Source organism: Mastomys coucha, unplaced genomic scaffold (assembly GCF_008632895.1).
Source record: "Mastomys coucha isolate ucsf_1 unplaced genomic scaffold, UCSF_Mcou_1 pScaffold18, whole genome shotgun sequence".
NCBI lineage: Eukaryota > Metazoa > Chordata > Mammalia > Rodentia > Muridae > Mastomys > Mastomys coucha.
This window is the reverse complement of record NW_022196900.1, coordinates 75,445,153-75,461,097: the sequence shown is the minus strand read 5'-3', so window position 1 is coordinate 75,461,097 and position 15,945 is coordinate 75,445,153. Positions and strand designations below refer to the sequence as shown.

Here is a 15,945-nt window from a genome sequence, read left to right as displayed (position 1 = left end):
CCATAGCCCGTAGCCGGCTGGTGCTGCAGAGAAGGAAGAGAGACAAGAGGCTGAGTGAGGCAGGCCAAGGGCTGAAGGGTCTACCCAATATGCAGGCCTCTAGCCATCTGTGCATCCTCTTCCCCAGCCTCCCCAGGCCCAGATCCCCAGTGCCTTACCATACCTCCCTGCTACACACCTGTTGATTATAGTCTACCCAATATGCAGGGCCGGACAGCCCCTAGCTCTTAGTACAGTAAATAGTGGCCCTGGGTACAGGCGTGGAGTGGCCCAGTGCTGACACAGGCAGAGGCCAGCTGGGGCTGAGCCACAAGGCTACTGACACACATCCCTTCATTCCTTCAGTCAAGCCTTCCCTTCCTTGAAAGGCTTAGTCATCAGAGCTTCCTGGGGAGACTTCTGGGAATCAGAAGGAATCCAATCCCATTAAGCCCTGGAAGGTGGCATCTTCTCTAACTTAGTAGGATATAGCACTTTTGGTTTGTTATGAAAGTATGGTGGTATGAGAAATGCTTAGCCTTTGGGAGCCAGCCTGGTGGAATGGTCTTAGGAGGTAGAGGCAAAAAGATAGAAGGGATTCATGACATACTGCTTTAGAACAAAAAAGCAAATGAATGTACTGGCTCACATCTGTTTCAAGCTGAGGTCCAAAGATCGCGAGTTTGAGACTAGCCTAGATGATATAGTGAGTTTGAAGCCAGCCCAAGCTATTAAGTGAGATTCCGTCTCAAAAACTCAGAGCAGGTGAGATGCATCTGTAAGTAGAAGCATTAGCTGTGTAAGCCCGGTGGCCTGAGTTCGATCCCTGGAACCCACAGTAGAAGGAGGAACCCACTGCCAAAGGTCATTCTCTGACCTCCACTCAGGCTCATGTTCAAAGACCCACATAACATATACACATAGAGAGAAAGTTCATAATACATTGAAAACAAACAAACATAAATAAATTTTTAATGTTTAGCTTCAAAAAGGAGAACATTTTAAAAAAAGAAAGACGAGGTGAGCTCCTCAGGCTCCCTGGTTCCCGTGCACCGGAGGAAGGCTTTCATTAGCTGCCTAAGGCCTGGAGAACGGATTGCAACAGACCAGAGAAGCAGCCCATGCCCCTTGCTGTGTGGTCCAGTGACTCAACTCCTTGCCCTTGGGGTGTCTAGAACCCAAGTGCTGCCAAGGAGCTGTAGGCTGCAGTCTGAGCACCGAGGGGACTGGGAAGCCGAGACCACTCAAGACTTGGAAGGAACCCAGGGCAGAGTTTCTTTGGGGTGACTGGGTGCCAGGCTTGTTTGCTGAGGGAAGCATTGTTAGTTGAAGCATTCTTTAACCCAGTTATTGTGATCTTGTAGGGATACATTGGATAATTGTGTGCCTGTGTATTCCCAGTCACAGAGTTTTGGAGGGCAGTGACTGGAAGAGAGCACCAGCTCAGGCTTAAACAAGACTGTGTCCTAGCGGCCCTCTGGATTGCCCACTTCATGACTTCTCCATCTCTCCCCTTCTAGTCCTGGACACACAACATCCAGCGGGAGAAAGAGTTTCTGCGGAAGCTAGTGAAAGCACGCGTCATCACTGACTTAAGCAGCGGTATCTGAGTGGGCCGGACACTGGGCCAGAGAGGCTCACGCCAGGACCAAGCAGCTGCCACCTGCACAGGAGCCTTCCAACCCAGAGAAGGACAGTGCCAAGGGGCCCGAGGGCCAGTGAGGCCTTGGCAAGGCAACCAGAGCTGTGCCCACTACAGGCCAGTTTCAGAGACCAGCAACCCCCCGCCTTGTAGCCTGGGTCCGTGAAGCCAGAGGGTCAGGAGGCCACTGGCTGTGGCCAGCAGGCCCAGCATGCAGGAGGTGGGACACTTGGCAGCAAGAGCGCTGCCAGAATCATTTCTCTAATCAGTGTTTGGTGTATTATCATTTCGTGAATTTGGGTATGGGGAGGGGAGGGATAATTTATTTTTTAAATTAGATGTCACATTTGGTCCACTTGTTGTGCAGAAAGAGGCCCACTAGAGGGCCCATCAGACAGTGGCACCAGTGAACTCCCTGAAGGATGGAAGTGTGGTGACCATGCTTCAGGGACAGGGAGGCGGATAGCATCTCATGTCAGCCATCTCCAGCTCACAATACTCTTTGGCCTCCCTTGGGAGCAGATGGAGTATTCCCTCTCACCAGCCACCAGTGTCCCACAGGGGAACCCCAGAGCCATCCCTGTAAAGCCAACAGGACAGCTCTTGGACAAGAGCAGAGAGAACTCAGGAGGCAAGGCCCAGCCCAGCCCAGCCCAGCCTGACAGGAATGAATGGCCTGGTCCAAAGCTGTCCCTAATCCATGGGACAGTGGTCCTTCCTGGACTGTCAGATGGTCTGGGTTTCTTGATGAGCCAGCCAGCTCCATGGGTCCTACCCAGGACCAGAGGGAAGTGAGGCTCAAGGACTTTACCCAGGCTGCTGCAGCCATCCCGGGCAGCTCTTACGGAAGCAATAAAGCTCTCCACTGAATCTGCCTCCTGTGGTTTTCTCTGAGTTTTCTGGAAGAAACAGAAACTGCACTGAACTCAGGGGTCTTCTCTGCAGCCCATGGACTTCTGGATCCCTTTCACTTCTCGTGTCTAGTGTAGGGACCTTTGAGTCCTCCAGCTCAGTGGTTAAAAGTATTTACTGTTCTTACAGAGGACCCAGGTTCAGTTCCCAACACCTACCTGGAGGCTCACAATCGTCTGTAACTCCAGTTCCAGGGGATCTGATGTCCCCTTCTGACCTTAGGCATCCTGTTGTATACATACACATACACAGACACACAAACACACAAAATTAATTAAAAGACCAGCAAAAGAGGCCCACCGAGCACAGAGAAACTCACAGACCTCTATTCCTGCCATCCATGGCTCCCCTTAGAAATTAATAAGGCCCACTCCCTATTCGCACTTCAACAGAAAACAGGAAAGCCCCCAACCCAGCCCTAGACACCCCTGGTAACTTTAGAAAGGACATCCCTGGCCCATTTCACCTCCTTAGGGCTGTGGAATCTGACACCTCTTAACCCCAGGTAGATCTGAGACTCAGAGACATGTAATAATGGAGGTAGCTTCCTGCCAGACACTGGCCACTACTGCAGTAAGTGGGACATGTAGCTTCAGCTACATGCCTGTCAGTGGTAGCCCTAGATGAAGCGGCCACCTCAATTCATCAGCGTTTCATGAGAAAAGAGAACAAGCTGTACAGTGCATGTGTTGTGTGTCCATCTGTGTTGTCCCATGTGCCTCACCCCATGCAGTCCTGTGGAGCCTAAGGATAGCCCTTACAGACTTCAGCCTCAAACACTGCACAAAACACTGCTCTCTCAAAATCAGTAGCTAGGAACCCTGGCTGTGTGCCAGAATCACAGGTGATGACCTGGAAATTGACACCTGCCCACCCCCAAGATTCTGATTCAGATCTGGGATGTGGCCCAGATGTGGGTAATTCTTAAAGGTCCACAGAGGTACTGGTACCTAGCCAGGGTACATCTAGTCTCTGCACATTTCCTGGGTACCCTACGCTACTCCCAGCATGTTTTTGCATGTGTTGGTTGGCAAATACCAAGTTGCCATCACTAGCCCGACTGCCTTCACTTGACTCCTGGCTACAAATTCAGCTGCTTCTGGGGCATTTCTAGCAGGAGAGTCCACGGACCCCTCTAATTCAGCATGTCCAACACTGGTTTCACACGCCCCCCTCCCCAACTGCCAACCCCACATCTGAACCTCTCCCAGGGAGAGCCAGTTTCCTAGAATTCATCCTTCTGTGGTCACCCAGGCCAAAGCTAAAGGCATTGTCCATTTTACCACCTCACTTTGTCCAATCAGGCAAAAGGGAATGTTGGGGATTAGGTCTTGGAACCCCCAACTCCCCACAACCCTGCTCAGGGTTTATCTTAGTGTCCCCAGCAGCCTGCCCCCCTCTTCTGTCTTGCTTGTCTCAAAACCACACTCTCTCCAGTGCAGTCATTCAACGAAAATGCATTGTCTGACCACACGCAGATTAGATGAGTTGTTTCCCAGCATCTTCGTGATGAGCTCCAGACTAGTTAGTAGAACCTTTCTGATCATAGCCATCAACCAACCTCCAGACACCTGTCAAATTGCCTTATTGCACCTCAGACTCCAGTTCAATACTCTGAGGTCCTCTGATTCTTCATCCCTGGTCCCCCCACACACACACACTATCATTCACTGCCTTCGCCGGGTGTGCGTGAGTCCCTATGAGGCTGAACAAACTATACTTGGACTGTGGGAGGCCAACGCAGAGCCCTGCCTCTCCGAGGCAGCTGAGCTTTCTGAGGGTCCCAGAGCCACCACTTGCGGATTTAGAGTAGCTAGCCAGAACCCCCACGTCTGCGCAGCCCAAGCTGGAACTCTCCTCCAGGCTGCCCCTCCCTCGCCGCGCTCCCTTGCTCTCTCCCGCCCTCGGCCAGGCCTCCCAGTTCCCTACTTTGCGTGACTACCAACTTCGAATTCCCAGTTTCAGCGCCTCGCTGCAGCCCGCGTTCTCTACTCTGCCTCCTGGGGTCTTCTCCAAATGTCTAGCCCCCATCTAGGGGGACCTAGCCTAGCCAGCGGGGACCGGATCCGGAGGGTGGAGCGGCCAGGTGAGCCCTGAAAGGTGGGGCGGGGCGGGGGAGCTCTGGGCCCCACCCCGGGATCTGGTGACGCCGGGGCTGGAATTTGACACCGGACGGCGGCGGGCAGGAGGCTGCTGAGGGATGGAGTTGGGCTCGGCCCCCAGATGCGGCCCGCGGGCTCTGCCAGCAACAAGTCCCTCGGGCCCCAGCCCTCGCTGCGATTGGGGCTTGGAGCCCTGCACCCGAGGTAAGCCAGCCTTCTTGCCCATCCCCTTGATGGACGCTCAAAGGGCAGGACAAAGGGCAGAAAGGTCTTCCTCCCCCTTTTCTCTCAGCCTCTCTCTTCTGGGCCCTCAGCGTAGCTCTTTGCCCCTCCCAGCACCTCCAATTCCTCTTGTCGCTAGCCTCTTGGACTGTGTTAACCCTCCTGGCTGGCTGTAATGTGAGGCTCCCGCTGCCGCCACAGGGCACGGACCGGCTGCCAAGGCCCCACTTTTAACTAAAAGAGGCGCTGCCAGGTGCACAACTCCGGGCATGATCCATTTGAACTTCGGGGGAAAGCCTAGCACTGGTCCCAGGAGAGGTGCCTAGAAGGACACGGACCAAGACCCCTTTGGTGAGTATAGGGCTGGTGGATAGGGGTGGCAAGGGCTGGAGGACCAAATATCCCAAATGGTAAGAAAGGAGAAACTGGTTAGAGCTGTCCTCGAGGGGCTTGCTCCTAGGCTCCCCCTAGCGCAGATATCCCTAAGGCTGCCTCGCCTGACTTTCCCTCCTTCTGGGAGAATAGTAACCGCTTGGTCTCTAGGGATTTGAATCCAGTTAGCCAACAGGCACACACCTAGCTCTGGAGGACCACTTCCTAAATAAAGGCCTGGGAGGTATATGTCTTGTCCTGGAGTCGTCATATGTCTCTCCCCCCGCCCCCCATGTATTCTGTGTGCCAGCAGAAGGATGGAGGGTTACATCTGGGACCCAAGAAGAGACTAGCTAATGAGAATTCTTAAAAGTTCTAGGGGTCCCAGAGCGGTGGTTCACAAAGACTGGTGGTGCGGGCTGGGATCAGGATGGATGGTTTATGCTGGAAAACTCCTAAGAGAAAGGCTAGGAGATCCACAGAAGGCTGATGGTCCAGGCTTGGCCCGGCTCTCACAGTGGTTCGGCCCTCTGAGACCAGGTGGGTGTGGGAGGACTAGCTGGTCCTCCTGGCAATGGATCAGACCTAAATGTGCAAAGCGTGTGCAAAAGCCCCCTCCCCTTAAATTCGCAGGCTTGACGAGCTCTGCCCCCTGGTGGCCACAGGAAGCCATGGTCCAGGCCCTGTGTTTTCAGAAGGACCCCAGATAATAGACAAGCTCTTGGGGGATATCTGTGGGCATAAGAGAGAATTCAGAGACACTGGGTCTTGAAAGATTGCAGGAGGCCTAGGCCCCCAGTCATCAGATAACCCAGTGACCAACTGACACTCAAATTCTCCAGGGCTCTGCTTCCTCCCCTGAGGTATGGAGTGAATGCTGAGCATGGAGCGTAGGGAGCTCAAGTTACTACTTTCTCCAACCACCCTGGTACCTTGAGCCCTGAAGTACAGAGCAGAAGGGTCTTAGAAGACAGGACCACAGCTGTGTGAGTCTCCCCCGGAGGCCTTAGACGATCTCTGAGCTCAGCTGAGCTTTGTTTGGCAATCTGGAAAAGTGAGCCATTGACCTTGTGGCATCCTGAAGGAAGAGGTCCTGCCAAGCACCTAACACAAGAGCAAGGTTCTTCTTTGCAGCTACTGCTTCTGCTTCTGAGTTGACTCTAACTACTCCAAACTCCAGGGTAGCTTCGAGAGACTGAAGTAGAAGGAGGAATACCCCCGAAAGATAACTAAATCATCTTTCATCTTTCAGTCTGCAAGCTGCCTCCGGAAGAGGGTGGGGAAACAGGTCCACGCAGGCTGATGGGAGCTCCTGGAGCCGAAAGCGATGGAACTGGGACTTGGAGAGCCTACTGCATTGTCCCACTGCCTCTGGCCTAGGTGGCAGGTAAGTGGTTCCCTTGCGTTTCTTGGCTGGCTTTAGTTGATAAAAAGAGAATAGGACATGGCTTAGATTGGCAGGGGTCAGATATGAAAGGGGAAATGCCAAGAGGGAGGGGCCAGTCATGGGAGGAAAGAAACGGGATTTCTCTGGATGGTCAATGCACTCAAGTTATCCCTCCTCTGGGCTCCTCAGAGGAGCACATGCCTATTAAACCTAAGCCCTTCCGTAACACTCTGCCACCCAGCTAGGAGCCTGACTAGACTGGTCTCTGATCTGGGCAAGACAAGACACTTCCCCGACCCCCGAAGTGCCATGTTCCTCCCTAAGTGTCCTCTTTTCTCTGTGCAGCCAGCCTGGTGGCCAACCCTAGCTGCTCTAGCCCTGCTGAGCTGTATCACAGACGCTTCCCGGGACCCGATGTCCGGCAGCCCCGCCGCTCGCGATGGTCCCTCGCCGGTCCTGGCGCCCCCCACGGACCACCTGCCTGGTAGGTGAGACCGCGACAGGGCGGGGCAGGGGCGAGGCTAGCTCTAGACAGCCCTCACCCACACCTCCGAAAGTGACTAAGTCTCATTCCAGGGGGACACACTGCGCATTTGTGCAGCGAAAGAGCCCTGCGACCACCGCCGCAGTCTCCTCAGCCCGCACCCCCGCCGCCAGGTCCCGCGCTCCAGTCTCCTGTCGCTGCGCTCCGCGGGGCACGCGCGCCGCGTTCAGGAATCCGGAGCAGCCGCGCACGGACCACGGATGCGCGCGGCTGCCGCCTGCGCTCGCAGCTGGTGCCGGTGAGCGCGCTCGGCCTGGGCCACAGCTCCGACGAGCTGATTCGTTTCCGCTTCTGCAGCGGCTCGTGTCGCCGAGCACGCTCCCAGCACGATCTCAGCCTGGCCAGCCTGCTGGGCGCCGGGGCCCTGCGGTCGCCTCCTGGGTCCCGGCCGATCAGCCAGCCCTGCTGCCGGCCCACTCGCTACGAGGCTGTCTCCTTCATGGACGTGAACAGCACCTGGAGGACCGTGGACCACCTCTCCGCCACCGCCTGTGGCTGTCTGGGCTGAGGATGATCTCCAAGCTTTACCCATGTGTCGCCCTGCCTGGAACAGCCGTCCACTGGGCCTCGCTAGCCAGGAGCCTCAACTCAGCAGGAAATGGAGGCTACAGAGCTCAGGCCCCAGCCCAGAGAGTGACAGACATCGAGCCTGGAAAGATGACGGAACGACTGACCAACAATCCCAAGGTGTTCATGGATCCCAGCGCTACAGACAGCGGAAACCTCAGCTAAAGAGAACTCCTCTGGGAGAATCCAGAAATGGCCCTAGGTCCTGGGGAGTGAATTTCGAGGAGATATACATTGTAGTCCCGTCGCTGGACCAGCCTGTGCTGAAACCAGCCTTGTGTTCACTTGTGGAAGCCGAAGCCCTATTTATTATTTCTAAATTATTTATTTACTTTGCTGGTTTGTCAGATCCTTTCCTGGACATGGGGGATGGGTAGAAGAAGCTAGATGAAGATGTGTCCCCACCCCCACCCCATCCACATCCACATTTTACACTGACTCAACAGTTAAAGTATTACCTGGATAGCCTACTTTGCCCCTCAGGCGGCTCTGAGATGGATGGGAGGCACACATAGGTAACAAAGATGCACAGTCCTAAGTACTTGGGGCCTGGGTTACCTGTGGGAAATAAACAATATAGCTTTCTATGGAGAAAGGCCACCCTGTGACCACTGGCACCTTTGAGGCCCTTGCTTAGTGGGTAAAGACAGAAAATGTGTTTTGTCCCACTCCATCAATGTCCGTATCTTACCATGCAAGGACCTATCTTGAAGGCTCCTTGGCAGGCACACATGCTGCTTTACTTACAAGTCAACCCCTGAAGCAACCCAGAGCAAGAGAATATCTGAAGAAGGGCTGAGGATGGGAGAGGGGCCAGGGTAGGGGTGGGGAGGATGGTTCACAGGAAGAAAGCACAGAGCTTCATGAGGCTAGGAACCCAGGAAAATGCTGAGAGTCGCAACAGAGGGTGAATTTTGGGTGATGAACAAGCACTTATCCACTTATTCACCCAGCAAACAGTGACAATGAGCTGTCAGCTACTATGTAGACACTAAAGATGCAGAAATGAGGCTGGAGATGTAGATCAGTTGGTAGGATGCTTGCCTAGCATGCTGAAGCCCTTGGTTTGGTTCCCAGCACCACATAAACAGAGTGTAGTAGCACATACCTAGAATACCAGCATTCAAGAGATGGAAGCAGAAGGATCAGAAATTCAAGAGCATCCTTAGCTACATATTGAGTCCTAGGCTAGCCTAGGCTACATGACAGTCTGTCTCCAGGAAAGAAGATATAGAAGTAAAAGGAACCTAATCTCTATCCTTAAGCTTGAACTGGGACAGACAATAAACAAGCAATGACATACGTAGTCACTTAAGTTGATGCGGCTGATGATATGAAAGGCAACTGGAAGCTAAGAGGGACACACTTTCTTCAGGAAGGGAAGTCAGTGTTGTCCCTGGCTCATCTCCAAGAGGTCAGTGAGATCATCTGAGCTTTTCTGTGTGGCCCTTGAAACAGTCAGTGTCTCAGATGAGGTGTGATGTCCCACTGTAATCCAGCGCTTGAAGTTTGGAGGCAGGAGGATCATCCTTAGCAACACAGCAAGTTCCAGCCCAGCCTGGGCTCCATGATACCCTGTCTGAAAAAGAAAATGGGGCCAGGCAGTGGTGGAACATGCCTTAAATCCCAGCACTTGGGAGGCAGAGGCAGGCAGGTTTCTGAGTTTAAGGCCAGCCTGGTCTACAGAGTGAGTTCCAGGACAGCCAGGGCTATACAGAGAAACCCTGTCTTGAAAAACCAAAAAAAAAAAAAAAAAAAAAAAAAAAAAAAAAAAAAAAAAAAAAAAAAAGAAAGGAAGGAAGAAAGAAAGAAAGAAAGAAAGAAAGAAAGAAAGAAAGGCTGTCTTCTTGGTCCTACCCATTTAAATTGCTTTTTCTTCTTTAAAACAAGACAGGACACTTTTTCTTTTTGTTTTTGTGTGTATGTGTACTGAGGAGGAACCTGCCTTCCTTCCTCAGTCGCTTTCTGCCTTACTTCCTGAAGCATAGTCTCTCTTTGAACCTAACACTGGCCAATTTATCTAGGTTGGCTGGCCAGAAAACCCAGGGATCCTCTTATTTCTACCTCTCAGCTCTGGAATTACAAGCATATACATTTTTTTATTGCAGTTTCATTTTGTTTATCTTATTTTGTGTGCTAGGGTAGGCAGACACGCCACAGCACACATTTAGAAGTCAACTCATGGAAGTCAGCTCCCTCCTTCCACCATGGGGTCATGGTGGGTCAAACTAAGGTCATTAGGCTTGGTGGCTAGTACCTTTACTGGAGGAGCCATCTTGCTTGAGTCTCAGCACCGGACTTTTGTGAGGGTGAAGACAATCACATTCAGATCCTCACTTCTCGTGTTTGCATCGTATGCACTTTACCAACTGAGCAGTTCCAGGGCCTCCGAGATAGGTACATTTGGAAAAGATGTTGTCTCCCAGCAACCAGGGTTATTGGGAGGCATGCTTGTCTGGAGCACAGGAGAGGGGCCTGGGTGGGATCGATTTGCGAGCTGCCAGCAGTGAAGTTGTAGCCAGGGTATATGAAAGCCCAGAGGCAAGACAAAGTTGAAGGTAGGATCCCTGCCATTTAGGCCATTTAACGATGTCTGCAGAGTCCTTCCTTCCCACCTGTGAGTCTGCCAGCTTTGCCTCAGGAGCCCTTCACCCAGGCTACAAAGGACTGCAAGAGTTCAGAGGGCTGGGCCCATTCTGGGTTAACAAGACTAAACCAAGCCTGTACTCTCCTCTGTAGTCTCCACCCCAGTCCTATATGTTCCCCAAACCTTGGTGGTTTCGCACCCTCAGATATGCCTTTGACTCCTTTCTCTGCCTCCAAACGGACTGAAATTCCTCAGTTTACACACACACACACGCACACACACGCACACGCACACACACACGCACACACACACGCACACACACACACACACACAGAAGGAAAGATTGTCCGAGAGCCTTTCTGATCAGAGAGCTGTTTGAGGGGTTTGGGAAGATTCCTTCAATTCTAAGTGATTCTGGCTAGGGAAAAACCCGCTGACAAGACTTTGAGCTTAGTGCCAGGAGCTGTCAACGGGCACTGCTCTTCTGGAACATTCATTGAGGATGCTCACAGTGAGTGGCACAGATCCCAGCCCAAGCCAAGTACTGGGTCTTGTCACTTTCTTTTTGTTTTGTGTATGTGTGTGTGTGTGTGGGGGGGGATTGTTTGCTTGTTTGCTTTTTGAGATAAGTTCTTACTTTAGCTCAATCTTGCTTCATACTTGAAGCAATCCTGCTTCACCATCGCCCAGCGTAAGAGGTATGATCAGTCATGCCCAGCAAAGTGCTGGCCTTTGACATGCCCTAAACTGTTAATCCTTGAGGAATGGGGTCCACCTCCAACTTGAAGCTGTGTTGTGCTTACAGCCTGGTACCTCCTCCAAGATGGACTCATTCCCACGGGAAGTCCGCACCCTTTTCCAAGTCCAACTACAGGTTGTTCTTGAAAAAAAAAACAAAAAAAAAACAAATGATGCTTTCTGTACAAAGAAACAGCAGCAGGGCTGCACCTGATTGATTACAAGCCAGCTGAGGTAACCAGTCACGTGACCAGCCTAGACAGCACACCAGGTTCCTTGAGGCTCAGGGTGCTTTATAGCTCCATTTCTGACCTTGATTTCTGTTTCACTTACAAAATCACACTTCCCAGTGAATGATCTTCTTAGAACCTACCGCCAGTCTCCTCTAAATGTGGATGCTTTGAGATGTGTTTTTCTACCTGTGGGGAACACCTCAAACCTTCCTTTAGGTTCATTTTATCTGGGATGCATGGTTCTGGGTTCCCCTACACCCAGTTGCCTGCTCTGGCAGATGCCCTCATCAGTCAGTGACTCTCTTCTTTTCCCACCCAAGGAATCCTAACTTATCCCTGTGGTGTAGTGTCTGGGCACTGACTGAGGTCTCATCTTGAAAAGGAAAAAGTTGAGAAAAAAGATGTAAGACTCTGTAGCTTTGTCGTTCTCAGAAGGGTCCCAACCTACCTGGGAAGGCCAGTGAGAGCCATGGGCCTTCTCCCCCACCAAATGCCAGGAAGGTTACTGATATATGCACATCTGGTCAAGAGGCTTAGGTGTATGTGGAGGCAGGGAACACCTGCTATAGAAAGCTCATTCACAGGCCCCATGGAGTCCTTGGTCCCTATGTGATGCCCTGTTCTAGGTACCTTATGTAGCTAGGTTGATTTCTCTGAATGTACCTGGGCTCTGATATCAGGACTCAATTATTTATAATACACTTTGGCCCTTCTCTATTGCATGTCTCCTCTGAATTTATACTGGCCAGAATAGAATCACATATAAAAAACTGATATTGGGGCCGGACAGTGGTAGCACACACCTTTAATCACAGCACTTGGGAGACAGAGGCAGGTGGATTTCTGAGTTCGAGGCCAGCCTGGTCTACAGAGTGAGTTCCAGGACAGCCAGGGCTACACAGAGAAACCCTGTCTCAAAAAAAAAAGAAAGAGAGAGAGAGAGAAGGAGAGAAAGAAAGAAAGAAAGAAAAGAACTGATATTGGAACTATGGAAGATGGGGCAGAAGTATCTGCTCTGGCTTTCTTTTTCTAAAAGAGACTTTACTGAGGTTTCAGGGACCTACTTCAATGACCACTTCCTAGAAGACTTCCCTTGGCTCCCCGATCCCACACCCTCACGTTCCCTCTCGCTACCACAGCTGCTTCTTCTGACTATGTTTGGGTACCTCTTCGTTTCTCTGCATTTCGTGTGGCCCTCGTGTTCTGTAACTGGACACGACACACACTTTATCTACTCTCAGGGTTTCAGTTCCCGGCGCCACGCTAACAGTGCTTGATCACATTTACCTTCGTCCCAGACCCTTCTGAGCCCTAATCGATCCAGTGCTTATCCATGTATCTTCAAGCTTCCTGATGGCTCCTGACCTTCAGCTCTGCTCTCCATCCTTGTCCACCCTCTGTGTATAACTTTCCCTGCTTTCCACCTTCCCGGTCACTTCAGTATGCTCTCCTCAGCAACCCCGGCCTGAAGGCACAAGACAGAAACCTGGGCAACACCCTGAGACTCCTTGAGCTTATCCACTGACCCTAAAACAACTGTTGCTGTTCCTGTTGGCTGCTCACTGAAGCTATATGCTAAAACTCGATTGCTGAAGATACCATGCACTCTGGCTTGTAGGACACAGAGAAGTAAAGCTTCCTCCCTACCGGCTAGTACCAAAGAATTCTGTGTAGGATGCTGGACGGAATTACCATCAACAGTCTTCCCTCGGTTGTGAGCCCCACACACTGCAGGACTAACCTGCCAGGCACGATGCACCCATTGGTGAAATAAATAGTGGCAAGCATGGCATGGGGGTAAACAACCACTTCCTGATAGGATTTGAGGTCCACTGCACAAGGGAAAAACTTGTATCTGTTATTGTATACCTAGTAAGAAATTCATGGCTAGGAAACTCATAGGCCCTAATGGGAACACTACCTCTATTGTTTTGCTAAATTGACTTGATGTGCCCAGCAAACTGCCTTCCAAATAACTTATGTTTATGCCCCTGGATTAGTATTGCTGTCCATTTTGGTCAGAGAAGCGTCTTTTCGTGGTGGGCATCAGTAACTGCAGAGACTGATCCTGGGTCAGTGATGAGAATAGGTGACTCTTGGATGCTCAGCCCTTATTGGGACAGCCATGCCACAGCCTCCAAGGCCCAGGGAATCAGCTGAAGAAGGGAAGCAAAGAAAGCACGTGATCAGTCACTGTTATCTGCACAATATCGGTTCCATCAACACCCTGGTGTGGATGGTGGAGGGGCTCATGAGGTCGCATCCTTCCATGAAGATTTATACTCAGTTAATGGTTCGTGGGGAACAGTACTGCCAGGCTTTTGGAAGTCCTGCTTGGGGTTTAATAATAAAGACATGGAGACATTTGTATGGTATAAGGCTCTTGGTCTGTTTGCTGGGATGGTCTCTCAGCAAGCCATCTGACTTAACCGGATTCCCCTGCCAGAGTCTCCACCTGAGGCTCTCTCTGCTTTACCTCCCTGCTCTGTGCCCATTCTGCTTCAACCCTCTGACGCTCTCTACCTGCCTCAGCTAAAGCGGACAACTCTTTATTCCTCAAATGCTACGCTTCTTTCCCATACAAAAAGCTATTAGCATAGTGGGAGAGATTTCACAGCTACTCACTTTCAACCAATCAGCAGCCAGCCGGATGACATCTGTAGTGTGGCCTTTTGGCCAGACTGAGGGCTACTGTGACCTCCACCATGGCACCTCGTCTTTTTTGAAGGACCTGGGAGGGCAGATGAGGAAGCAGCAAGCATTTATATATCCTGCCAGCCTGGGGCCATGGCACCAGCACCGCAAATAAAAATTGAAATACAGAGGCACACCTGTGTAACCAGTTGATACAATATGTGTGTGGGGGGTAAGTTATCCTAACAGGAGGGAGAGACATTTTCTTCAGTGGTAAACGTCCATGCTCCTGTAACCAACCCTAGTGAAATACATTGGGACACACACACACACACACAGAGAGAGAGAGAGAGAGAGAGAGAGAGAGAGAGAGAGAGAGAGAGAGAGAGAGAACACAGCATGAAAGAAGAAAGATTAGTTAGAAAAGGAATTATCAGTGGAAAGTGGAGATGAATATAATTCAAATACATTATATATATTATGAATGTATGAAAATGTCACAGTGAAGCCATTATATATAACTAATATATGCTACTAAAGCCTTATTTTCATTTTTAATTATTTTTGTTTTTTGAGACAGGTCCTCTCTACATGGCCCTGGCTGTCCCAGAACTCACTATGTAGACTAGGCTGGCTTCAAATTTAGATCCACCTGCCTCTGCCTCCTGAGTGCTGGGATTAAAGGTGTGTGCTACCATTCCTAGCCTAACACATTAAAACAAAACAAAACAAAACCCCTAAACTATATTAAACTCAATTTGGGCTTACTGTATGGCTTCTCTCTCCATATTGATTAAACTTTTCCTAACATAGAGCCTTCTAGCAGAAGCACAGTTAAGCAAGTATGAGAAGGGTTGGCATACCATCAGGAGGAGCAGCTTTGTAAAGAAACAGATTAAGACTAGGGCTGGAGCCAGGCGGTGGTGGCACACGCCTTTAATCCAAGCACTCAGGAGGCAGAGGCAAGCGGATTTCTGAGTTCGAGGCCAGCCTGGTCTACAGAGTGAGTTCCAGGACAGCCAGGGCTATACAGATAAACCCTGTCTGGAAAACCAAGGAAAAAAAAAAAACTAGGGCTGGAGACAACCATACAGGGCTTTAGTGCTATCCTATGGTGCTTGGGTTTTGTCTTGAGGGACCACTAAAGGGTTCCCAGTGGGTTTGGTTATGGTGTATGTGCTGCTTGGATTTTGTCAATTTTTGCTTATGTTTAAGTTTACCTAGACAAACCTGGGAAGGAAGACTCTCACTTGAGGAATTGCCTCCTTCAAATCATCCTGTGGGCGTGTCTATGAGGCATCTTCTTGCTAATTACTGATGTGGGTAGCAAGTGGTCCTGGGTTGCATTAGCAAACTGAGCAAAAGTAGTGTTCCTCTGTGGTTGGTCTCTGCCTTCACTTCTCTATGATGGACTATGGTCAGAATGGGTAAGCTCCAGGATTATCATTGCATCAGAAAAGTAAACCAAGACAGTATGCTTCTGATGGATTGCCAGCTCCCATGTATGGTGATGGGAATGTTAAGGGGAGTCAGGGATCTCTCTTTCTTTCTTTTTTTTTCTTTCTCTTTTTTTTTTCTTTTGGTTTTTCAAAAAAAAAACCAAAAGGGTTTCTCTGTGTAGCCCTGGCTGTCCTGGAACTCACTCTGTAGACCAGGCTGGCCTCGAACTCAGAAATCCACCTGCCTCTGCCTCCCAAGTGCTGGGATTAAAGGTGTGCACCACCACCGCCTGGCTCTTTTTTCTTTTTCTTTTCTTTTCTTCTCCTTCTCCTTCTCCTTCTCCTCCTTTTCTTCCTCCTCCTCCTTCTCCTCCTCCTCCTCCTCCTCCTCCTCCTTCTTCTTCTTTTCAAGATAGGGTTTCTCTGTATAGCCCTGGCTGTCCTAGAATTTACTCTGTAGACCAGGTTGGCCTCCAACTCAGAAATCCACCTGCCTCTGCCTTCCAAGTGCTGGGATTAAAGGCATGCGGCACCACGGCCCAGCAGGGTCTCTTTTTTGAGTTGTTATTCTCATTGATAGAATAATT

The 15,945-nt window shown here is 50.7% G+C and overlaps 2 protein-coding genes across 9 annotated transcripts in view; both read left to right on the top strand.

Moving 5' to 3' along the window:
• St3gal3 (ST3 beta-galactoside alpha-2,3-sialyltransferase 3) overlaps window positions 1-2,495 on the top strand; it is a 209,613-nt gene extending 207,118 nt beyond the window's left edge. For all 4 annotated transcript variants that reach the window (XM_031378411.1, XM_031378409.1, XM_031378408.1 and 1 more), the window contains one exon: window positions 1,500-2,495. In XM_031378411.1, the coding sequence (XP_031234271.1) occupies window positions 1,500-1,589 (90 nt within the window). In that variant the 3' untranslated portion in view covers window positions 1,590-2,495. The remainder of the gene's footprint in view (window positions 1-1,499) is intronic.
• A 1,966-nt stretch (window positions 2,496-4,461) lies between these two features.
• Window positions 4,462-8,063, top strand: Artn (artemin). 5 transcript variants are annotated; one of them, XM_031376863.1, is made up of 6 exons: window positions 4,462-4,839; window positions 5,059-5,208; window positions 6,093-6,215; window positions 6,482-6,616; window positions 6,962-7,100; window positions 7,193-8,063. In XM_031376863.1, the coding sequence occupies exons 4-6, from the start codon at window positions 6,557-6,559 to the stop codon at window positions 7,666-7,668; spliced, it is 675 nt and encodes a 224-aa protein (XP_031232723.1). In that variant the 5' UTR covers window positions 4,462-4,839; window positions 5,059-5,208; window positions 6,093-6,215; window positions 6,482-6,556; the 3' UTR covers window positions 7,669-8,063. The 5 variants fall into 5 exon arrangements, with proteins under 5 accessions (XP_031232723.1, XP_031232722.1, XP_031232719.1 ...); XM_031376862.1 differs by having other exon boundaries at window positions 5,863-6,616; XM_031376859.1 differs by having other exon boundaries at window positions 5,863-6,616; window positions 6,962-7,104.
• The last annotated feature ends 7,882 nt before the right edge of the window (window positions 8,064-15,945 follow it).

Excerpts from the sequence above, each read along its gene's own strand:
- Artn (XM_031376859.1), top strand. The coding sequence starts at position 6,557 with ATGGAACTGGGACTTGGAGAGCCTACTGCATTGTCCCACTGCCTCTGG. Across the intron at positions 6,617-6,961 it reads GCCTCTGGCCTAGGTGGCAG|CCAGCCTGGTGGCCAACCCT; the intron begins GTAAGTGGTTCC and ends TTCTCTGTGCAG. Across the intron at positions 7,105-7,192 it reads ACGGACCACCTGCCTGGTAG|GGGGACACACTGCGCATTTG; the intron begins GTGAGACCGCGA and ends GTCTCATTCCAG.